Source organism: Argiope bruennichi, chromosome X2 (assembly GCF_947563725.1).
Source record: "Argiope bruennichi chromosome X2, qqArgBrue1.1, whole genome shotgun sequence".
NCBI lineage: Eukaryota > Metazoa > Arthropoda > Arachnida > Araneae > Araneidae > Argiope > Argiope bruennichi.
The window spans coordinates 129728099-129754923 of NC_079163.1; the positions used below are offsets into that span (position 1 = coordinate 129728099).

At 26.7% G+C, this 26825-nt stretch overlaps 1 protein-coding gene across 6 annotated transcripts; it reads right to left on the bottom strand.

Annotated features, from left to right (window-relative positions):
* Positions 1-3520: 3520 nt before the first annotated feature.
* LOC129960778 (protein Mpv17-like) lies at positions 3521-24431 on the bottom strand. Of its 6 annotated transcripts, none has more exons than XM_056074416.1 (7): positions 24400-24431; positions 18145-18260; positions 12724-12816; positions 11403-11498; positions 10674-10706; positions 5337-5389; positions 3521-3653 (listed from the first exon to the last, which is right to left on the bottom strand). In XM_056074416.1, exons 2-7 carry the CDS (start codon positions 18250-18252, stop codon positions 3566-3568), a joined length of 471 nt encoding a protein of 156 aa, XP_055930391.1. In that variant the 5' UTR covers positions 18253-18260; positions 24400-24431; the 3' UTR covers positions 3521-3565. The 6 variants fall into 6 exon arrangements, with proteins under 6 accessions (XP_055930391.1, XP_055930386.1, XP_055930389.1 ...); XM_056074411.1 differs by lacking the exon at positions 24400-24431 and adding an exon at positions 24039-24391; XM_056074414.1 differs by lacking the exon at positions 24400-24431 and adding an exon at positions 23971-24100.
* Positions 24432-26825: the final 2394 nt, after the last annotated feature.

The window sequence follows — 26825 nt, forward strand, 5'->3', positions numbered from 1 at the left end:
AATGAGGATGCGTTTCAATTCATAAAACCTATAAATATTTTTGATTATATTATATGCAACATGGTGTCCAAAATTGTGTAATGAAGTTCAGTCATTAAAATGATTGTAGTCAATCTTTGTTTTAAAAAAGCCATATAAATAAACAAGATTTATCAGCAGCTTCCAAGGTATAAAATTGGTATTCCATCAGAAGAAATTATGCCACCATATCTAAATGATAATTTTAATTGGGAATATACATTTTCTTTTTCCTATTATTTTGACTTGAGAACATTGCTCCTTGTTTGGAAAGTTAAAATCAAGTACTTTAATTTTAAAAAGTTTGTTGATCTAAGGGAGCAAATTCAAATTATTTGACTTGATAGAATCTATTAATTAGTTATCTAGAATAAAATTTAGATAAGATAATGGCATTACTTCAAAGACCTAAGTAAAGGCAGATAATTAATCTGAAGTCAAATTTCAGTAAATGTTATGCAAAAGGCAAAGCTGGTAGAATTTCTTAAATTCCTTTTCTTATTTATTTAATTAATAAAAATAAAATATCCTATATTTCACAAAGTATAATCTGCACTTCTTCAGGAATCTTTCAAACGTAACCCATATTGGACTGCTATCCTATTTAAAGAACAGTTGAATTAAATGCAAATAAAATAAAAGCGATTTAAATCTAAAACTTTTCGTAATAGACTAAATGTAATCTATACTATTAAAGCTCAATGTGTGTGTTGGCGCTCTACATTCCGGATCGTTCGACCTACAGCTACCAAATTTGGCACATGCATACCTTGGAGGTCGGGAATGTGCACCTGGGGTCCCTTTTTTGTTGAATTTTTAATTATTAATTAAAAACTAACTTTCCCGCCAAAAAAAATCTTCATTTTCCGCACCGCCAAATGAGTAAGGCTTCAGGTTTTTTCCCACGCTAATGAGGCTAGGGTTAAGATTTTTCGGCCGATTATTTCAAACGATTCTGTTTATTTTCTTTATGTTTTATGCATTTAAAATTAAACATAGTTAATTAATCGATCTTTCAGATTCATTCTGAGATACTTTTGAATTAAAATAAAACAGAATAAAGGAAATTAAAAATTTCTGATCTGCATAGCGTTACCCCAATTGGCGTAGAAAAATTCACGCATTTGCGTTACCGTAACTGGCGCTGAATATTCACGCATGCGCATTGTGTTCTGATTGTTGACAATAGACTTGGTTTTGAAGGTTTAATATGTTTCCGACAGATTATTTCAAACGATTCTGTTTATTTTTTTTAGTGTTTGATGCATTTAAAATTAAACATTGTTAATTAATCGATCTGTTCATGATGAATCTGAGAAAATTTTGTTGAAAACTTCTTGAGATATTATATAAATAAAGAAAAATATTCTTTAGTGCCCATAAGGTTTAAATACTCAGCGACTCTGTTTTCAGTACTCATATTTTTTTTTTAAAAAATGCTTCGTTTCAGTAAATATATATATATATATTATATTTATTGGAGTTTAATCATTTCCACTTTAATTTAAAGTATAAATTATACGGGAGATAACAGAAAATTAGAGAGATACATATTGCGTTATGGCTGGAGGTCTTTATAATATTATGAGTGAATCATATGACTATTAAAATTTGAAGTTTTAAAATATTTTAATGAAAAAGCAATTAAAATGAGAGTTCCGTAAAATATTTAATTAAAATTTTAACGTGCATTAAGATTGGCGAACCGGCTGGTCGCCAAAGGCGGCTAGTATATAATAAGACTAAATATAAATTTTTAAAAAATAAAAAGAAATTGCTTTAAATTTACCCTTAAAAGAATTTTAACTCGATAAATAAAATTATTTTTCTTAAACAAATATAGCTTTTAGTAGATCATCAGTGTTGCTCAAAACATTAAAAATCTCCATGGGAAAAAACAAAAAATATTAAAGGCATTTGGCATGGGGTTTTCAGCTTTCTTATAATCAGGTGAATGGTCTGATATCCACCCACCCAAACTGCCCATACTTCTAGATAGCATTCCTTCAATTCATAGAAAAATGAATCGTTTTCATGCTAGGGGACATAGAGCAACAAAAGGTTAGAATATTCTCGAATATTCTTTTGTGCATGATATTGCACGTATGCTTATGAAACTTTAGTTCCATTTTTTCCAGTTCCAGTTTTTCCATTAGTTTAGTTGCTGCTTATGTCCAGGAAACAATGGAGTGACATAAAAAAAATGCCTACATATGAATGACAATTCTGCCATCAACAAAAAGGATCGTTGTAACAAAATTTATCCACTTTTAGAAAAATTTAATATTGCATTGCAACAATTTAGAATATTTTCAGAAAATCTAACAATCGATGAAAGATAGTATGCTATTTTGAGAAACATGGTTGTAAGATGTATATGAAAAATAAACCTGTGAAATTTGGATACAAGTTATGGATGTTGTCATCGTAAAATGAATATCACTTTAACATTATTCCTTATCAAGGTGCTTAAGAAACGTTTATGGAACAACTTTCTCAATGTATTGTGCAACCTTTGCCCTCTGTTGTGAAACTTCGTAAGTTTCAAATGAATATATATTTTTACTTCACGTTTGTTAATGGTACGTTTGAAACAAAAAAAAAAAAAAAAAAGATTTTGTGCAACTTGAACTGTTTAAGATAGTCGAATGGCAAAATGCACTCTGATATCTTTGAAATCATTAGCTAAAACTAAGAGAGAAACACCGGATGCATTGTTTAACAAAGCAAACAAAATAGCTGCAATGATAACTGTGTGGTTTCATTACTAACAAATTTTGAAGTTACAAAAGTGTAATGTAAAGTATAGTGTCGTGTGAAAGGAGGCAGAAAGAATGCTGATGTACCATTCTGTGTTACTTCTTGTAACAAATATAAAATTGGAGTTGATTTATTTGAGACTCATATGGAAAATTATTTTACTTCTATTCAAGAAAAAAAAGTGGTATTGGACACTTTGCATGAGTTGTTTTGAAACTGCTTTCATTGCAGCCTGTGAAATATTCAAAATATTTTCATCTAATGATGACAGGATTTATTAACATTTTGCAGGTCAGTAACAATAAGTTACCTTGGTGAAACAACATTAGACAAAGAGGTATGCTGCAGAATAAATAACAACCTCCTAAATTGTGAGCATTTATTAGTAAAATACCCAGATGGTTGTCTAAAACAATGTCAATTAAAATCTTTCAAGAAGGTATCTATCACAGTTTGTGAAATGTGTAATGTGAGACTATTTTTTGGATTTCTATTTATAAAATCTTTATTGTAAAGTAAGCCGACCTTTGTAATTTTTAGTAGTGTATTGGACTGTTGTCCTATTTATAGAACAATCTGTATGTTTAAAAAATATTTAAAATTTTTATTTATGTGTAAGTTTCCCGCATTGATCATGCCTTTAAAAATTTACATTTTTCATATGGTTGTTTTTATGAGTGGCCCAATATGGATTAAAATCAAAAACAGTCTGAAAATCACTCTTGAAAATAAATAGTAACAATTTTCAGTCGAAATATTCTTTATTAATTTTAAAACATGTTATATTTTACACAGCAGGAGCACTGTAATTTTTGTTTGCTTGTGATGCTAAGTAGGTATTCCAGAGGAGAGCTACAAAGCTGACAAAAATTATTCTGAAAAAAAAATTATTTTTGCATATCAATATCCTTATAAATTAGCAATTTACTGCACTCATTAAAACAATGAGTGCAGTAAATAAACTTATATACAATAAACTTAATTTTAAGAATTTAGTGACAGTGAATATGATTAGGGTATCAATGTTGCCACAATCAGTGACTTTTCATATTGGCAAAACAAGGAAAGTTACATCATAGTATTCAGTTAAAAATAGTCATGACTGTGGTCATAATTTTTGAATAGTTGATATATTTCCAAGAAATAAAGATCTATGTTTCAAACAACAATTGAGGCCCCCAGATATAAAGAAATATATATTGTATAATTTACCTGTTTTCTCTAGCTTATGTTTATTGTTGATGATTATAATATATATATATATATATATACCACATCAGATAATGTTTCAACTGACTGCCAACGAGTGGATAAAATATAAAAGTGTGAAGTAATGAAATAAGTAACCATCGGAACTATTAGTACAGACCTATTAGTGCCTCTCATATATTAATTAATCTTATTTTTTAATATTTTTTTATCATCACAATATTGAATAAATAAAAATTTAAAGGCCTTTTCTATGCCATACCATGGTAATTGATTAGTTTATTTGCCTATCGTTTGATATGCTACAAATGTGCTTTCTTACTTTTATAGTAATAATGTAATAAAATAACATCTATACCACAATAAAAATAATGGAGAAGTGTTCATAAAAATCAATAATTTTAATTTTTTATAATCATTTCTTCGTGCACAGCAAATAAATAGGGGAAAAAATGTCACCCAATTAACTGCATTCTTCAGCTAAAGATCCAGATAAGAAAATCAGTGAAATGCAATAAAGTTTTATTTGCTGATCAACATTTTCTTTTGTTACAAACACACAAGTGTAACTTAATAAATTGCTAGAAATAATAAATTACCCCACCTTTAATTTGTTCAAAATTCTTTTATGAGTTTATTTCACGATATTCATTTATAAATGGTAAAAAAATAAATTCTGGTAAGTTTATTCCTTTGACTTTTTGACACACAAGAATTTATTGAAGAACTTATAATATTATCAGTTAAAACAAGAGAAGAAATTTATTATTAAACAAGTTATAATAAGAGAAGAAATTTATTGAGTACAAAAAAATGATATTGAAAGAATATTACAGTTGATTAATTTTTCAAAAAACTAAGGCAGTGGGTGATATACAACCCACTGCCTAAATAATCCTAAGCATAATATTGATAATAGCATTTAAAAGCGAAATTTGATAACAAGCCTTTTAGGAAACTAAATCTTATGACTTAAACAATTTATTTTCCTGCTATTCATTAAATTTATTACAAAATATATTGTATTTATGAATTAATCTGCATTTGTCAGTTATTCATTAATACTCTTTATCATTTATGTAATACTCTTTGAGAGATAATTCTCTCTAATAGAGATATTTGCAGAATGTTTAGTCTTATAAGAAGAAAAATAACAGAAATCGGAGGATTATTATTATGTAGGTTAGTCAAAAACCAATTGCTTAATATAGTGAAATATGCATACAGTTATAAAGTAAGTTAATAATCTGTTTCAATGAAATAAATATCCAGCAGTAAAATTGCCAAACGTGCTTGGTTACAAAAAGCTAATTAATATCTAAACCATATTTAATTATTAGTTACTTTACCTGTACTGTAAAGGAATAACATAAAATGTAATCAGTTGTGCTGCAGGCCATAACTAGCGGAAAAATAAACAATTATTTGCTGGAAATTGCAAATATAAAAAATACATTTATATTACTTAAGATAGTATGAAAAAAACTCTTCATAAAAAATTGGAAAAACAATTCATGATAATTTTTTTAAAAAAAATTATATATATATGTAATGATATTTTAAACTCTAATTTCAATTTAATTAATTTCCAAGATTTTATCTTAATTTAGCCCATAGTAACTTCATTCTAAAATATTCTCTTATTTCGTGATCCAATTCCACTTTCTCTACTTAATTAATTCAAGAGAAGCTTTATAAAATTGCCGAATCGGCTAAACGCCAACACTTTCACACACTCAGCGTGAAGGGATAGAAAAGTGTCCAGTACGCACATTCTTTTAAAAAAAGATCCCTGTGTTTCCCTTACTTGTGATTGACATGCATCAGAAATCCCAATCAGAATCTTCATAATATATTAGCACTGTAAAAAAATATTTTCCCTATCCATATCTCATGTTATATAAGACAAGGGATAATTTATTTCGCGCTTCTTCCCGACTTCTGCTTTTGAGTCGGACGTGCCTTGTCTGCGCCTTCTTGTAAATAATCATGTCTGCCTTCCGAAAGAGAATAAAATGAACTTAAAAATAGAAAGTCTCTTCACTGCTTATCACGTCCCCACTTTGCTTCACATAAAATAATGCTATTACACACACACACACATATATATATATATATATTACGGTACAAATGAGACAAATTTTTTCTCAAATGAAATTTATATTTGAAGCACTAAACCAAATCCATACCACGAATATAAATGTCATATTAAAATAGAGCATTTGAAAAATGATATAAACTTTATACGCATGAAAAGTACAGCAAATGAAGGAAAAAAAGACAATTTTTTTACTCTATAATTTTTTTTACAAAGATATGTTTGAATTTGAATACACAATTTAACTTCCGAATGTTTAACAATTTGTGTGATCAGTTAAAAGAGTCCATAGTGTATTTTTATTCGAAATCTGAATTTATATTCATATTTAATATTAATACAATATTGAGATTTCCATCCATAATTTCTCAAGTAGATACAAATAAAAAATTCATAACTTAGGGAAAATCCCATAGGAAAAAAAGTTAACAAAAATCTAGTAATAGACAGATTGTTATTTAAATTTTAGTTAAATACAAATATCTTAAAGATTTTATACTATAAATTTAACAAAAATTGTCATGCTCTTACGTAATAAACTATATTAGTATTTTAATAAGGATATAAATTTTACTTATTAATATTATGGCCTTTAATGACCAACGACAATCAATTTTATTCCTTAACTTTTATAGATTTATCTCAATGAAAAAAAATATGATAAATTAACTAACAAATATCAAAATCTTGGTGTTTGTTATATTTTCATGCAAAGAAAACAGAAATGAACATTTAAATATCCTTTCAAATCATATCAAGACACAAAAGGAGACAGGGACTTCAAGTGATTTGGCAAGATTATATATATATATATATATATATATATATTTGAATCTAATTTAAACATAATTTATTTCCAAACTTTTAGCCTAATTCAGCTCATATTAACTTCAAGGTAAAATGTTCTCTTATTTCCTGAATCCCATTACACTTTTTCTATTTAATTAATGCAACAGACAGTTCTGTAAAATTACTTTAGTCAGCAGTTCCTACTCTCCGAGTGAAAGGATAAAAAAAAATGCTAACCTAAACAAATTCTTTTCAAAGATATCCAGATTCCTCTACCGAAATCGACACGTGTAATGAAATCCCTATCAGAATCTCATAGTATTTAAACACTGGAGAAAATCTCTCTCTCTCTTTTACGCCAATCTGCTCTTGTATCGCGCTGTGAACATACGTGCCTTGTCCGCGCCTGTTGTACATAAATCATGCCTCCCGGGATGGAATAAAAGCGAACTTAAAAATTCAAAGCGTCTTTTCTATATATATATATGTGTGTGTGTGTGTGTGTGTGTGTGTGTAATGATATTTTAAACTCTTAATCCAAATTAATTTCCTAAACTTTACCTTAATTTAGACCTTCCTAACTTCATTCTAAAATATTCTCTTATTTCGTGATCCAATTCCACTTTCAGTTTAATTAATTCCTTTGTAAAAATAATGCGCCATCAAGAACTACGTTTCAAATGAGAGTGATACTTCGGTACCCTTGAACAGGTGTCAAAGGTCAGTCCCTCGGCGCCTGGCCGTAAATCCTATGCTATATAAGGCGAGCGATCATTTGTTCGGCCTTTTTGCCTTCTGTTTTTGTGCTGCGTTGTGCCTTTTTGTAAATAATCATGTTTGCCTCCCGAGAGAGAGTAAAACGGAATTAAAAATACACCGTCTCATCTATGTCTTCAAACCTGCATTCTACTTAAACCAAAATATGTTACATATATACATAGAACCATAGAATAGAACACAAATATATATATATATACACAGCTTGTTGCTTTCAAAGCAATATCAGAATCAATACAGAATTTGGATTTAAAATTCAACTGATTCATTTACAAAAAAGGACTATGAAATTTAATTAAATTGTTTTCAATTAAGAAGTTTCAAAAATATTTTAGGATGCACAAAATAATTTATTAATACAAAACTAGATTTAATAAAAGACAATATGAATGATTCTACATTATATGTTATTTTTTAGACTGTAATAAATAAAATGTCAAGGTAGATTTTATGAATAATAAAGGAAGCAAAGAATCTATCTGAGAAAATGTTGAATTAAACTTTTTTTCCTCATGTTGATTCATTTAAAGAATAGTATCAAATAGTTTAGCTCCATAGAACACAAATTATAGCACAGACATCATAATTTTACTTCTGGCTGCAGCTTGTGAAATTTTCACATTTATAAATAAATATTAGCCTGTACAAAAAATGAAAAACAATTTAATCCAAACTGATATTACAATAAAAATGAACTTTTGTGAAAACTTCAAAAGATATGAATATAAATTATCAAATTTTATTAAACACTGAATCATAAACTGTTACAATTTCTTGTTCTGGAACCCTGGCAACAGCTGTAAATTATAAATTAAAACAAATTTAATATCTGCTTTTACAATCAATTCCTGCAATTTAAAGATATCTTTACATAATTCCATATAATTTTTCCGTTTTTAATTTCAAAGCTCAAATCGAATTGCCTTAGTAATTCAATTATTAAATTTCCTTTGCAAAAAAAAAAAAAAAAAAAAAAAAAAAAAAATACAAATAAGATGCAAAGTAAACAAAATATTTTGAGTCTTTCCTCCTAGTTTTTAAAATGTTTTTACTAATACATTTTCCATGGGAGATTTAGGAATGAAAATTTCTTTGAAATTATTTTTATTCAGAACTTAGAAGAAGAATAAAATTGTTTCTAGGAATGAATTATTATGGTTAGTATTCATGCTATTGAAATCAATGTTTTAGATTCAAAATGAATTATAACAGTTTCTACATCTGAAAAGGATTCAGTGATAAAAGTATATCACGAGAATAAACTGGAGCTATAAACTTACTAAGGATTAAATTGAATGAAAAAGAAATTCACAAATATATCCATTAAAATAATTTGAATATATGCCAAAATTTTTAATAATAGTAACTAAAAAACTATCTTAATCTAATTAATAGCATTTTAAAGATTTGATAAAAATAATAAGTGCCTTTCTAAACATTGAAAGAATCTTTTTCCCTAGCATTGACAATTGTGATATAAATCATCGAAACAAAACTTTAAAAATCTGTGAACAAAATTCTCGGAGTTTCATTTAATATGATCTGGGGGAGGGGGGAGGAATCCGTTTTTTTTACACAAATTTCCCCTTGTTGGAAACAACTGTTGTGGATTAATATATTTTAAAATATGATTTTTTTTGTCAAAAAACTAAAAAGTATGCAGATACAATCATTAAAGCTTAAAATATTGCCTCATATCGAACAATCTTATTTTGCACTTTGCTTTTGCATCAGAAATGGGTAAAAATGTTAGAGACTGATGAACAACACAAAGCAGAAGGCTCACATTTTAACAATTACTGAATAGTATGAAAATATTAAATTAAAAAAGATTCAAATATAATAAACTGAAATTGAATGTTATTACTGAATGGTATACACAATGTATGAAAATATAAAATTTGAAAAAGGAGGCACCATTCTCAAACATTTGGTGAATATGAACAGTGAGTTCTTTGTAATCAAGATATTCGGATTTTTATGCAATCAAGAATTCACTTTATGGAATAAATAATTTAGAGTGCAAACTAAATTTCAACAAAGTACTTAATTCTTCAAATTAATTAAATTCAATGGAATATTAATTTTAACATGCCTTATTAAATAAATATACAACTGATACAAAATTTTCAGTTAGCTACCCAGTATTTTATTTACATTAATTATACTTAATTTATAAATATCTGAATTAACATTCAAGGAAAACACACAAAAATAATTACTTTATTTAGTAAAATGTACCATTCTATAAATTTATTGATTTTCTGATTTAACGATACTTTTAAATCACTACTGAAAATAATATTAAAAATATTAAGTTACATTAATTTGCTTTATATTCAAATTCTGCCTCCCTTGGAAAAGAATAAACAAAATTGCAATGAAGAATCAGCAAAATGCTGTGTACAAATTATCTTTATCAAATTAAAAGGTGGAAAAGTAGCAATTATGAAACCTCACTCCACACACAATTAAAGCTATTTTTCCTTTTCACAATGTTTATTTTTCCTGTTTAAAAAGCTTATTTTTTTGAAATAGTACTAAGATGTCAATAATTCAGTCATTTTTTAAGAAAAATTGCAGTTACTTTGAACAAAACATAATACTTTGTGCATGGGTATTTCATTTTAAATTTTATCATATATACTTTTATTACAATTTCAGTAATAATAAAAACTAACATCCCTTTTAAAATGCAATCAATATAGAAATTTTAGCAGCATAACAAAAAACATGATGTCAGAATATAATATTTCTATGAAATATTCTTTAAAATAAATAACAGAAATTAAAAAATGAATAAATAATAAATTTGGAACAGTTGGAAATATTTTATCTAATCAAATTGAAAAGCTGTAAAAATTGGGCTGTTTAAAGACAGCACAATTTGCAAGCATCAATGACTTATAAAAAGATCATAATATTTACTGAGAATGTTTAAAAAACTCAAAATTATAAATCTCAAATAAATAGAATATAAATATTCAGTCAAAGATTAATACATTGAAATTCATCAACTCACCATATAGTTTGTTTTTAGAACTTTAAAGTATTCCTAAAAAAAAAAAAAAAAAAAAAATCAAACCATTAGATACAGAGGAAAACAATAAGAATTGCATATGAAAAGTGAGGAAAATTTCCATAGAGATTCTAAAAATGTGAAAAGTTTTACTTTATAAAGATAATGGTTTTGTTTAAGAAACATTTCATGGAACTAAATTAAAATAGTAATAAAAATTATTTAATTTTATAATTTAACCATTAACTAAATGTTTTTTAAAATGCAAAAAATAAATAAATAAAAAATGTTTTGATGTTCTGTCATCTGAACAGTTAACATTTGAGTACTGCAGTGGTTCTTAATAGTTATGCAATTCTTTCAGTAATAACGCTTAGGGGAAGAAAGGTCTGAGGGTATGAATTTACATTTTTCAGTATCTAAAATCTGCAAACATTTAATTTCACTAACTGATATTTGTAAACATTAATAAAAATTTATTTGAAAAATTGTTAATTAGAATATTGATTTGAAGCCAGTAACACCATTTAAAGTATCTATAAAAAAACAGGGAATATGTAATAATTAGAGTGCTTATACACTGCAGAAAGAGTTAATAAAACCTTACAAGCAAGTCGTGAGGTTTATAGAGAGCGTTGCATCAGTTAATTACCATTCTAAGTTAATTAAACATAATTAAAAACAATAATAAAACAAGAAATAATTTCTATACATTAAAAATAAATTACAAACTTCATTTATTTTTGCTTTAATCACTGGCCATGGTTGAAACTGTAGCAAACCAGATACAGACAGAAAGCACCCAAGAAAACAAGGGGAAAAGAACATCTAGGGGAAAAAATTACAATATTGCATTAATTTGTTAAAAAGTATTATATATATATATATATATATATATATATATATATATATATATATATATATATATATATATATATATATATATAATGATGTTTTAAACTCTTAATTTAAACCAAATTAATTTCTAAAGCTTTATCTTAATTTAGCCCATAGTAATTTCATTCTCTTATTTCCTGATACAATTCCACTTTCTGTTTAATTAATTCAACTGAAACTGTGTAAAAATTACTGCGCAATCAATTCTACGTATCGAATGAAAGTGATACTTCCGTTGCCCTTCTCAAAGGTCACCACGTGTATTGAATTCGAGCGTGGCCGGAAATCCCATATTATATAAGACTAGTGATCATTTGTTTCCTTCCTCCCTTTTTACTTCTGTTTTTGTGTCGCGCTGCGTCTTCTTGTAAATAAATCATGCCCGTCCCCTGGGAGAGAATAAAACGAAATTAAAAATACAACGTCTCGTCTATGTCTTCAAACCCGCCTTCTGCTTCAAACAAAATAATGTTACATATATATGTAACAAATTCGAATCCTGTCGGCTTTTTAATATGTAACATTATTTGTTGTGAAGCAGGATGCAGTTTTGAAGACAGTGAAGAGACTTTTTATCTTTTTAAATTCTTTTTAATCCAACGGGAAAGCATAATTATTTACAAGCAAAGACGCGGACATTGCGCGTCCGCCACAGCGCGGCACTAAGCAGAAGTGGGGAAGAAGGGACGAAATAAATTATCCCTCGCCTTATATAACCTTAGATTTTGATAGGGAAAATATTTCTCCATAGTATTGATATATTATTAAGATTCTGATAGGGATTTCTGACGCATGTCAATCACATGTAAGGGAAATACAGGGATTTTTTAAGAAAGAATGTGCTTACTGGACATGTTTTACCTCTTCACGGCAAGCGTGTGAAAGTATTGGCGTTTAGCCGATTCAGCAATTTTATAAAGCTTTTCTGGAATTAATTAAGTAGAGAAAGTGGAATTGGATCACGAAATAAGAGAATATTTTAGAATGAAGTTACTATGGGCTAAATTAAGATAAAATCTTGGAAATTAATTAAATTGAAGTTAAAATTTAATATACAAAAAAAAAAAAAAAAAAGAAAGACACAAAGATTCAGAACAATTTAATTTTATCAACCATAAAAGGATAGAACACACACACACAAATCATGCATACATACTTGATCTAAAAGCACCTTTTTCAAGCCAACAGTTCTCCCCACACTAGTAATAGCTTTCTCTAAAATATTGTACCATGTACGCAGCACTGGGGCCTGTAATCATTTAGAAGTAAGGGAGGAAATCAGGTATGCAAAATTAAAAACAGAAATAAATAATTAATGTAATGCAAATTTTAACTACATCAACATCTTTTAGCTTCATTCTTTCAAACTTTTTAATAAGCCTGCTTCTTTATGATTTAAAATCAGATAAAATATGCAGGAGTATGTTTAGAACTCTTAAAAAAATCTTGAACATAATAAAGTTAGTAAAATTATTATAATATTATCCACAATATATATATATATATATATATAATAGAGAGATAGAGCAAAACAAGAAAAAACTAAATTTTTTTAACAGGGTAGAATGTGATATTCAAAGCATATATATATAATGATTTATAATTTTCCCATACAAATGTAAAAAGAAAAAATAATAATTATTAAGGTTGGCAAATTCCAAAATAACGATATAAACATCAGTATAAAAAAGAAAATGACAATAATTGAAATAATCAAGTATCTGACTCGGAGACTTCTACATGAGTAACCTACAGGTTGGGATTCATAACAGGGATTCTTTCTATGAGTAGCCAGATTTAGGTTGCTGTAGATGCAACAAAAAAACTTATCAAGAATCTATACAACAACGATTTTCCGAAAATTTATTGCAACATTGAGGGTTAGTGAGAACGGTTCTTGTGGACTTTTAACAGGCTATTTCTTTTCTGAGTATAGGTTAATTGTCTGTGATTTCTTGTGGGAATATTCAAAACGTCTATACATTTTTAGTTTTTGTTTGAATAAACAGATGGTGTAAGATCTAAAAAATTATAACTAATTGTTCGAGTAGCAAAGCAGGAAAAGTTGTCAAGAGGCACAGCTCCATGTCATTTGTTTAGAAGGCATAATTCAATTAAGGCTATCTAGTGTTTTTTAAATTTTAATTGTTTTCATGATTATTATTACTTCTCTGATGCAATCTGATGCAAATTTTCATTTTTCTTGGCTTATCGTACATATCTTCTTTTGTATATTTCAACAAGAACACTTAATAATATTCCTTTTTATTTCATTTGTACACATTTACTACTTTTCCCAAAACTTTTCAAGTAATTTTTTTTAATAGCATGGCTATTCACAGAAAAATAATTCCTATTTTGAATCCCAGACTGAAGGTGATCTTTGGCAAAGTCTCCAGGCCAAATTCTTTAGAATTTTGGTTATTGTTGTTTCCTTTTTTACACATATGTTTATATTTCACTCACTAACAATATTTGAAAATAAATATTCTCTTGCCTTACCCATCACTTTTCCCCGCAATCAAAAATAAAATCTAATTAAAAAGATTTTTACAAGGGAATGCAGTAAGAAACATAAAACAATAGGTCATTTAATAAAGTCAGAATTATCATAGGCAAATTTTTTAAATTTAGTCCAGATATCAGAATTTATTTATTTATTTGCTAGACTGAGAGTCATTCTGAAACAATATAAAAGTTATAAAATACAGGAAACATAAATTTAAATGAACAGTCTATATTTTTAATTTTAAGAAACAAGCTAAGCTAAATTATCCTTTTCTTAACTTAGTAGGTTTTCATAAGCCCAAATTGGAGATTTGGATATAAACACACACATTAGTTTTAATCTTGTTTAGAACAGTTTCTGGAAGAAACAAATTTTTGATAAGGCAAAATCATAATGATTGACAATAAAAAAAAAAATTATCTTGAAATTCCCTTTGATTTGTTATATCTCAAAACTTGAGGTCTTTTAATTCCAAATTAACTGTGATTGCAAATATTGTTCTCTTTGCCCTTATCAAATAATTACCCAAAAATACAGACACATACATTGAAAATGTCATATAAAATGCAACATATTTCATGATCAAACTTTGATTCATAGTAAAAAATTATTATAATTGTACATAATCACAGAATATATTTACATGAATAAAATTGAAAATATGACCATGATAAATGTTTTAATTAATATTATACATATAATTACTCAAAATTGTGATAAAAAAATTAATATGGAGAAATTAACATGTAAAAAATTAATACCACTAATTTGGATTTTCTATTTCAAGAAAGATGATTTCACTGAAACTTCTGTTAGGCATTCTGGAGTAATTTCAAACTGTATTTTTAGTTTTCTTCAAGTGATTTTAGTTTACCTTTCTTGTACAGTTATTCACAGCATTTCTTTCTCTCCCTATTTCTATTTTACAAATCTAAGAACAAATCTGATATCACAAATACTTCATTAAACTCAAGTTGAATGAAAGAAATGATTGAAATTACTGCAGCCTTCTGTGTATTCGAAAGATTTTGAAAATCATTACATATTTGATGCCAGTAACATGTTGAAAGAAAAAAAAAAAAAAATCAGGGGTTAAGCATACAATCATGAGCATACCTTAGAATCTCTTATTGACATTCTGCAATAAAATCATAAAAGATATGTCTTAAAATGTGCTACTTATTCTTATACAAATGTATTGAAGCTTTTAAATTAATGACATTTTATAGTAACTTATCTCTCTGTAATATTTACAGAATTAAAATATTACAATTATTATTATTAGTTAAAAGAAATAACAGAGTAGAATTTAATTTTAATAATTTCAACAAAAATATGAGCACTCAACTTGAAAGAAACATACTTAACTACAAGACAGAAAACATTATTATGGAATTCAAAACCGTCATAAGAGCTAAAATATGATTCAATTTTAAATGGTAACGACCGCACATTTAAGATTAGCATATAATAGCATTAAATGAAGCAAAGGATGATAATCAAATTACAATGGTTATTATTATTATTATTCGAGAGGAGTTTGCCAAAATGCTCAAATTTGGTTCTTAATGTAAAAGAATTTTCAGCCAAAGTTATTAATTTTATTAGATTAAGAAGAAGAAATTTTTTAAAGAATTCAGCAAAAACACACAAAAAATTATAGGATATAAACATTCTGTGTTTACATATTTTTGTAAATCTTAATTAAATGTAATACTGTTACAGTTATTCTACCTTTGAAAAATTGTTTGCCTGCTTATTAGAATCATTAATTAGATTATTATAATGTTAGAATTACATAACTTAATTAATAATTTGGCTTAGAAATTTCCTGTTTTATAGATACATAAAAAAAATTACTCCCTTCTAAAAAATATGTATTTAGTACTTATTTAAGAAATGCAATAGATACAGACAATAAAGTACAGAAGTGGAAATTGGAAAGGAAAAATGAAGTTTCTACATTTTATGCTCCTTAAGTGAGTACAAAATTTGGGAAATAGTAGACAAGCCAGAAAAAATAAAAATAATAAAAAGCAAATGGGTAAATTCTTGAAAGCAAGATAACTTTGATGAAATAAAATAGAAAGCATGTCTAGTTACAGCCAGTTTTAACCAGATAAAATATAAGGTTTATTCAGTCATTGTATCTTGTCTTAAACATAGAATCTTTCCAATTGTAAACTGTACTTGCATCAAAATTAAATTTGTTTGTTAAATTTTTTGATGCAAAAACTGTATATTTATATATTAAACTAGAAGAAAATGTTTATATGTTACCCCATCTGGTTATGAAAAATTAACTAAAAATACAAAAGACTTGTAAATAGATAAATAGTATTTACTGCTTACCTAAACCAGGTAGAAATTGGTATATGACAATAAAAAAAAATGAATTGGAAGAGTTTGGATTAATGCAATTAGTTTCAGATAATTGTGCTTTCATTAAGAATGATGGTTAAAATTATTTGATTTTATGTATATATGTAGATGATTTAACTGTTTTTGTTTTTTTTTTGTAATAATAATGAAATGTGTTATAAAATTCTAACCAAGATAAAAAAAAAAAAGTGCTTGAAATGCACAAGACTAAAATTGGTAAGTTTTTAAGTATGAGAATTATAATGGTATCATATTGTTGCAATTTGAATATATTGATTCATTATTGGTTAAACATAATATTAAAAAATGGAAAAGCATCTAAACTCCAATTGTAAAAGGAAAAAAATAAGAGTTTTCCTTCTGCAAATGAACAGATTGATATGGTTTATATATCATGAATTAATTGAGCTTTTGTATTTAGCTAATAAAATGCATCCTGATATATCATTTGTAATAACTTATCTTTCACAATTTAATCACAAACCAGAAAAATAAAGACATTACAATTAACTAAAAAAGTATTAGGATATTTTATGGGTACAAAGGATAAAAAAATTTTATGATGATGGTAAATTTGGTTTTCTGAATGCTAGTTGGGGAAATGCGGAAAATGGTGAATCATTTTTTGGTGATGTAATTTTATTAGACAATTCTGGAAAAGTTAATGAATGAATAATTTTCTGGAAATGTCATAAACAAAAGAGTGTTAGTCTCTTAACATGTGAAGAATTATATGCAATATCTGAAATTTGTAAAGACATTATTTGGATTGTAAATTTACTGTCTGAGCTGAAATGTAAACAATATATAAATGATGCTGACCTTAAACTCAAATAGTCATGCAGCAATTTAGTGAATTAAATGCACTAGGTCTTCCAATAAATCAAGGCACATAAATATATATTTTCATTTTGTGAAAGATTTATTGGAAGATGATATAGTCATTAAATCAGAATATATTCAAACTGAAATGTTAATTACAGATTTTCATAAGAAAATCTGTTAAAAATCAAAAGTTAAAACATCCAATCGAAAATATTTCACTGATTTCATAATTTTTATATATTTATGTTTTGGATGTTCACAAGAGGGGTGTGTTGGAATGAAGCGAGTGAACTATTTTTAAGCAATTACTTTGTGCAGATGAATATTCTAATCATTTACACACCATCATTCTAATTTTTTCTAATTCTAATCATTTTCCATCATTCTAATCATTTACACACTCTTCCGCTCAGTAAGCTCTTAAAGATGTAGCTGTGTGCATATAATATTGAACTGAAAATTCTGTGCAATCTGTTGTCTTTCTTATATATGTGCATGGAGCGTGTATAATAAACATGCAGTCAAAAAGAACCATGATTAGATTTTATAAAAAGGCAAAAACAGAAATAAAATCTAAACAAATTCAAGAAACTAGCAGCCCTCTCAATATTTACATTCAATCATAATATTATATTTTATAATTATGCACATCTTTGGCAAAAGATTATCAGTTGCCCCATGTGATTTAATGAAGCTAAATTGATGAAACTTGAATTGACAACTAAAGTCTTAAAAAATAATAATTTGCATTTTTTTTTTTTTTTTAATGAAAGAAGAGGAAAAAGGAAGGGATTGGAGTTAAATGATTTGCAGTAAAATACAGTTTTCTGAAAAAAGGAGATTTAAAAAATTTATATTTACCACAAAACAAGTACCAAGAAATGCAAATCTCCCAATTCGTATTAGTTCTATCTGTTTAGCTTCTTTTTTTTCAATTGCTGTTTGTGCTATAACATCACTTGTCCCCATAAGAAAGCCTATAAAAAAATTCATTATTAATCTAAACATAATGAAAAAAGAACAGTATATGTTTTCAAATACAGTGGAACCTCAATAATCCAAACTCCAGAAATAACCATGTCCATGCCAAGGAAATATCCATCTGGGTGTCAAAAACAGAAAATTATCAAAAAATAAAAAAATAATAATAAAAGCTAAACTTCAAGAAGTCACTAGTAGATCAGTTTTCTTGGCTACTAAGTAATTCTGGCAAAGAAATTGCTTCGACTTCAGAAGTTACAATTCGAACTTCAACTGGGGAAGAATTGTACAAATGTAAAATTTTTGGAGGGATATTGCAATGCTTATATTGCTTATTTTCTGCATCTACAAAAAGATGGAAAATTCTACAAATGCATTTAAACATTAATCATAAACCATTATGTGACACTCATTGGGAAGCCAGAATAGATTTGGTTAAAGTAGTGTATACACAGTTTGAACAAACTTGTAATCCCCTAGAAGAAATTATTGATGCAATTAATGATAATACAGCGGTATCCAAAGTTAAAACTTTATTGAATACAATAAAAGAAATGTGATTTATTTTTTGTTTAATAGTATGGTTTGCAATATTGTCCAGAATTAACACTATCAATAAACTATTTCAAGCAAAAACAATTGTTCTTGACTTGGCCTTTGATTTAGTCAATAAAATTAAAACTGAAATCCAAAATTTAAGAATAAAATTTAACACATTTTTAGATGAAGTAAAAATGTTAGCACGTAATTTGAACATTTCAGAACATTTTCCTGTAAAATGAATTCGAAAAACGAAAAGATTATATTCCGAATTTGCAGAAGACGAAGTTATAAAAAACCGTAGAGGAATTTAGGTGTAATTTTTTCACACTGTAATTGTTACTGTTATTGTACAAATAGAAGTTAGATTTAAAAGTATACCAAATATTAATCTGATTTCAAATTAATCACTGATATAAAAACTTTAAAAAAACATGAATTAGAGGAATGTTTCTAAAACTCCAGGGAATTTGTTTGCTACGGGATTTGATTTTGGAAAAAAGAGATAAATAATGCACAAGACATATTGCAATACATATTAAATAATAATTATAATAAGTTATTTCAAAATGTATTGACTGTGTTAATTGTTTTTTTTTTACCTTGCCAGCAGGTGCTGAGTGCTTGTTCAGCAAATTAAAATTAATAAAGAATTATCTTTGGTCAGGCATGTCTTCAGAACGCTTAAATGCACTTGCTATATAAAGTATAGAAAAAGAAATTGCAAAAAAATTGTAATTTTTCTGAAGTAATTGATGTATTAACAAAATCATTAAATAAACATGCATTAATAATATATGTTCGTGTTTGTATTTTTTTTTTTTTTTTACTGTACAAAACATTAGGGCCCCAAATGGCTCGTTGCACCTGGGCCCCTTCATAGAGAAAGCCGGCTCTGCATAGAGGTGTACATTATATGAATAAAAATATCATATTTTCATGTTTCCTATAAAATATAGCAAATCTAGGATAGTAAGACACATAGCATCATTAATTGTCATATGCTTTGCATGTTGCATATTTTAAGAGGTATTTATAGAGAATAACAACAATTTTCTTTTTATTCTAAGTTATTAGTAGACAGCAAATCCTCTATTAAATAGATTATGATCTAATGGCCTTCTGATTAAATGGGCAACATTTGGCTATTGAGAAACAACATTCAATAAATGATTAACTGAAGTTTGAAATATTTTTTACCTCATCTTTCTAAAATTTAATTTAGAATACAAAATTCATTGTCACTAATTTGGTACATGCATTAAATATTTTGAATTCATATAAAAATGCACAATTTCAGATGTGTTAAAATGTCTGTTTTAAATATTGTTTTTACAAAAATTCATGATTTAAAGGAATTTCAACTTCATGCACACTCTTCAGCCCTAATTAGTTCATTTGATTGAGGGTTCACTGCATGTTAAAATAAATAACTCAAACAGTTAAAACTGTTTTTAACACATTACTATAAATAATCAAGATAAATTTCACAGAAATATTTTAAGGAAAGATGCACACATACTTCACATTTTGGTAATATTTGAAGGATTACTATGAAACCAGCATATAAAGTTATCACAAATTTCATATTCTAATAGTCTTAGGCTAACTTAGATTAGTCGAGAGTTTTTTTATTTTTTTTTGTCACTTTATTTTTTTTATCCTTTAGAAAACAGCTTCCGGGAAATCTCTCTCTCTTGATGCTATAATGAGAAGTTCAGATGTTGCTTAACTTTTTCAATGAAAGATCATATGAAAATACACTAAATAAAAATATTATCATTGAATACTAAGAAAATAAATTCAATCAGAGGGTTTTGGTTAAAAGAACAAAAATACACTTAAAATCCTTTTAAATATGTATTCTGAATTAAAAACATTAAAGTAATTTCAAGTCAGTGAAAGATAAAATTTCCAGTTTCTTTAAAACACCTATGAAGATATGCATTCTTGTCTTCTTCCATTGCCAATAAATCTAACCATCATAAATGCAATAGGCCAGAAGAATATAACTATCTACAAAATGGTTACTGGATGGAGAGAATGTTTCATAGACAATGAAATTCAAATTACAAGTTAATAATATTTTCACCAGGCTGTGTGCAGAAAAAAAGATTCTATAGACATAGCATCAGTAATATCCCCAAGGAAAAGGTTTTAGAAAAGAAAATATATTCCACAGTATATCTACTAAATAAATGCTACTTTAAAAGTAAATGTGCATTATTAATCCAAGCAACAATTCCACAGCAGAAAGGCTTCAACTTAGATGAAGCATCAACATATTTTTAAAATTATATAATATAATTAATATAATCCAGTAAAGAGATTTGCAATATTTATTCAATTATTTAATGTAATGATAGATTTTTTCCAGTTCCAATAAAGCAAACAGGAAAGTTCATTTTGATGAATTATTAAAACATATGGTTTATTGTTAGGTCCAAGAATCAAATAAAATAGAACAATAAATGAAAAATGCAAAAAACTCACATCGCTCTCTCAAATCATTAGTTAATAATTTTTTAAAAAGTTAGATACTCATTATTAAAGGTCAGATTATTATACTGGATGAAATAATGAGTTAGTGACAAAAGTTTAACACAAGACTCTTAAGATAAACTATCCTTTAAGTTAAAAAATCCATGCCAATAACGTTTGTACTTACAAGGTGTTTAATCTCTCATTTTATATTAATAAGAAATTTAATCACTATACACAAGAAGATAATATAGTGAAATTTTCTGCAGGATAATGAAGGCTTTATATATATTTGTTTATCAATGAGCAGAAAATCCTAATGTCTTTGTCATATAATCTTTGTACCAGTCATAATGAAAAGAAATTAAGTAATCTGATACACCATCTGTATCTGCTATCAAGAAAAAAGTCAATACTTGTTAGATTTCAAACATTTTTTTTAAAAAATCATTGTAAAGGATTAATATAATAAAAAAATATTCATTTACTATAAAAAAAAACTCTTAGTTAAATATATAAAACCAGTTTTCATTATTTCCCAGACAATTAATAACAAAACCAAACAATAAAATCCTCAGTAAATTATTATTACAGAATTTTCATTCATTTCCAGCATAAAAATGCAAGGCCTTTGTAAGGCTACTCTTATTATTCTTAAGGCAATTTTCAATATAATGATTTGATACACTATTAATAATCAATTTAACAAGTTTGTTACAAAAATAGTTGAATACGAAATTGTAACCTAGATTACAACAGAATTTCCAGTTTAAATAAAACAAAAAATTAAGTAATAAAGAAAAATATACAATTTGGCATTTTGAAAATTTACTGACTATGAGTAATGATTAAAAAATGAACATTATTCTTGTTTTCATCACAAATGTACTCTTTATAACAACATGAAGTGTAAAGCAATCACAACTTTCTTTCAGGAATTGGAAAACTTTTAATGTTTGAATAAATAGAAATGCACCAGATTTAGAAAACATCATTACAAGAAGGAAGAAATTAGTTCTTTAGAATTAATTCTTTTAAGAACTGCATTTCACTTTTCTTCCAATATTTTCTAATTTTGAAGTTTCTCTCTTTTACTGAACAGTAAAAACTGTTAAATTAATAGACATATTTTATGTCATTTGTCAATTCCGCTTTCTCAGCTAATTTTTCAGAACTTTTTTCCAATTTTTCACTATGTAAGTATCTTTTCTTACTTTTTAAATCAACCACCAGAGAAACATTTTCATTTTTTTTTTATACTGAATTCCTTTTTCTTTCAGTTTTTTTATCTTAAAGGTAAGCTAAATATTTTTATTTTGCCCCTACTACAGATAATCTTAGTTTCTTTGTGATTTCAAAGCAATTTGAATTTTCAGAATATTTCAAATAATCAATAAATCAAAAATGTTTAAGGGATATAAGTTGTTCTTTCAGGTTTTCAATTTTAATTCCTTTATTAAAAAAAAAAAAAAAAAAAAAAAAAACCTTCTTTTTATATCAGCTTGCCTATGACAAAGTGTTGGTCTCATTTTCTAAAAACTGCTAAAGTTTTTGTTTATTCCTAAATACCCATATAAAGAACTATAAATACTAATTATTTTTTGTTGGATCATATTTCAGAAATTTTGGAATTACAACTTTACTTAGAAAAGAGTTAAATTAAATTAATATTTAATTACATTAATTTTTTTTTCATCCACTATATTTTCACTAAATGAGGCAACACATTTTTCAATCTGTTACAATAGTCATAACTACATGAAGCAAGTTTTTTTGGGATCAATATAAAATAAGCACCTAACTATTCTAAAACTAATTGGTAATTTTTCTAAAACTTTTTTAGTATCTTCAAAATTATATGTTTGGCATTGTAATTTTAAATCAAAAATATCTTTTTTTCAGAAATATTAAATGTTTTAAAACCTTGTCTTCAGTGATATCAAAGCATATCTTAGAAAGAATAACAAAAAATAATTTCTCTTCACAGTTAAAATCTGATAATTTATAAACGCTATTCATGATTTCCACCAACTTTTTTTCACAACATTAAATATGCCATTTACATCTAAGATCTGGCCTTTTAGATCTTCAGCAAACAATGGCATAAGAGATTTACTGGACTGATAAAGAGTTAAAATCGTATTACCATTTTGGCCAAAGAAAGAAATTTATTTTAGCTCATGTCAAATTACCTTTAACAGCCTGTAATACAATGATATATGATTTACAGCTGGATTTTGAAAACTTCCCCTTTTGAACACTCTGGACATAACTTTTTATAACATCTCAAATTTCTAATGTTTTCTCAGCTACTGACCTGTTTTCCAACCATCTACAAGAGCAAAATTTGCATCGCATTCTGTATATATAGAAGAAATTTTATTACAGTCATTTTTACATGTCAGGGAATTTTTAAATAACCAATAGAGCTATAAATAGACAGTTCAAATGTCATCCAGTTGCTCTATTTTATTACTTTATTTAAAATATGCAAACTGCCGCTGCCTACAACTCAGAACAGAAATCATCTCTGATCCGATTCTTTGACTGTGAAAAAATTTCTACATAATCCAATGCTTAAAACAAAATGTCTACAATGTCAACAATTAACTGCTGGTTGAAATGCAGAAATTAAATTAAAAAGAAAAAGAATTTAAATTATAGAAATTCTTTAATTAATTTTACCTTTAATGCCATGCCACTAAAATATAAAACTTTGATTTAAACGCTTTTTTTTTTTTCAAAATTTCTACCTGTAGTCAGAAGTTGCGTTTTCCAAGGATGAGTTTGTAGTATTCGATTGTACCACCTCAGAAACTGAGCCATTATAAATATAATCGTGTGGAATAATTAATATTCGAAAATTCTTAACTGTTCTCTAACACTGCTAAAAAAATTATTTCATTTATATATCATTTAGTTTTATTGCAAAAGAGGACTTGATACATGAAAATTTTAAATATATATTTATGTAAGGTTATTAAAATATTTTATTCTTAAAAATACGAACAAATATTATAATGGTCAAGTTTGACAGATTGAATTATATGACATAATAAAACATGCATTTCTCCCTTATTTTGATCAAAGTTCAAAATTTTTGAACTATCATACCAAAAACGTGGAACTGCTATTGCCAGATTTAAAAGAGTTTTTCAACAGTTTCAGTTTTATTTTGTTGAATTAATATCACACTAGAATACTTTACTAACTAAAATATTATGACTACCATGAACAATTAACCAACGGGCTTTCAAAAACGGTAGCGATACTATTTAAAGCACAAATTAGTTCAGATTCTTCTACGAAAAACAGAATTCTTCTGTTCATTTGCCATCCGGCACCGGTTTAAACTTAACGAAATTCAACGCCAAATATCTCTTATGTAATTTTGTGATAAGATATTAATATAACTAAAATCAACTAATCAGCAGTGGTTCATAGCTCATTCATCTAGTATTATTACTTGGTTGTGCTCGAGTTCTCTTTAAAATAGAAGAATGATTGCGCAAGCGCTGAAAATTTAGTTATTATATTATTGAAAATAAATAATTTTTCCTGCGCAAAGAACCTCAGTTTATGTATTTTTTAAATCTTTGTTGTCGAATAATTGAACGAAATACTTATTTAACATTTTCCCCTTACAAATTCTACTCCTCATTCTTAGATGAATTCATAAATCATTAATTTTGTTGCGGTCTTATTCTAAGTTGAATACATAAACTATTAATTTAATTGCCTGCTCAAAAACTGCAACATAAATAACAAAAAAGTTTAAATTAGTTTACATTTATTAACGCCCCATGTGAAAAAAATATGTTGACTATTTTTGGACAGACCTTGTAGTTTTGAAACCCGGCCAGATTACGAGGATGACACATTTGTTAGCATATTCTTCTCCAAATTTCAGCACCACACGAACAGGAAGGCGTTTGGTCCACGGCGAAGGACAAAGAAATATTTCGATTTACTAAACAAGAATTAAAGCTTAAAATTGCTACAAAATTACCGAAAATATTGATTTAAACCATGCCATGAGACTCGAAACCTTTTATAAACTTATTTAATTTGAAATCGGAAGATTAAATTAAAAGCATTATTTTGGTACATACCCTTTTTTTTCAGCCCAAAAAGTGTTTTGTACCTAGTTTCTGAGTAGTTATTTGTTTGATATCAAATGAAAATTTGTTTATTTATATTTTTCCACATTATTTATAATAAATATATCATCTGATTGATAAATATTCCATTGTTAGGTTTTTCTTCATCACATCACAATTTTGTCTGGAAATATGCTGCATTTTACAAACGTTTCTCATATTATTTTTTTACCCACCTTTAATGTGTAGCAGTAGAAATATAAAAAAATGCATAAAAATATTAAAAACTTTTTTTAAAAAAACTCTTTTATCAGTGTATTAAGGAAAGGAAATGATATTTACCAAAAATCTGGAGGTCAAAACAAAATTCTTAAAAGTATGATGAAATAATCTATAAAATCATAATAGATATCATAAGAAATCAAAAATTCCGAAAATTCATTAAATAAAAATTAAAATACAGCACATGAATATCGTAAGAAATAAAGGCTTAAAACAAGAATTTAAATTTTAATAAAAGCGCTTTTTTTCAGTACATTAAAAATGAAAAATAATTTTTATGAAACATCTGGAAGTCAAAACAAAAATCGTAAGCCTGAGAAGAATATGCAAAAGAATATTATGACTTTATAAATTTGTAAACCAGTGCTCTGAAAAATATTTATTCAGTGCCATCCAATAATTTTATTAAATTAGTGGGGACTTATATCACGGAGGAAATAAAGTGAATTTTTAATTACGTTATTATGACCCTTAAAGAAGTATGGAAAACCAGATGTCACAGTTAAACTGATCAGTTATCACCAGGTTATAATTTTACATTTTGACTGTTGTGTATTTTTGAATGCTTCTTGGCTTGATGGAATTCAATACAAGCTTCAATCTATTAGTATTATTTTTAATTACCATCAACCTGCTACTATTATAACATTTACTTAATTGCATGAATCTCTTCCGGTAGGATGATATCCTAATTTAAATTTGAGATTTTTACAAATATATTGCTTTATGATATTGAGAAAACTCCAGCAAATTATTTAATTGTATTCATACATCAAAAGCAACATGAATACGAATATGAAAATAACCCTTGGATACACCTAGATTAAAAGTAAGTGAAAACTGCTCTGAAAAATATCTTTTCAGATAATTTTTAAAGTTCAAAATACATTTCCATCCACTAAATATGGTGCTTTAGTCTTACTCAATAAACATGTTGAAAAAAAAAATTTTAAGTTTAGTGGTTCATTTTTTTTTAAAGGAAAGATTGTAAACTTTAGTTTTTAAGAGATAAAAAATTCAATGGGATAAAATGATTTTTTTTAAAAATTTGTTAATGAACAGTATGATAATCTGACTGAATGAAAAAAAAAAAATCCAAAATATTACTTTTTATATCAAGGGAGACATTAAAAAAAATCAAATGCAGTTAGAAGATAT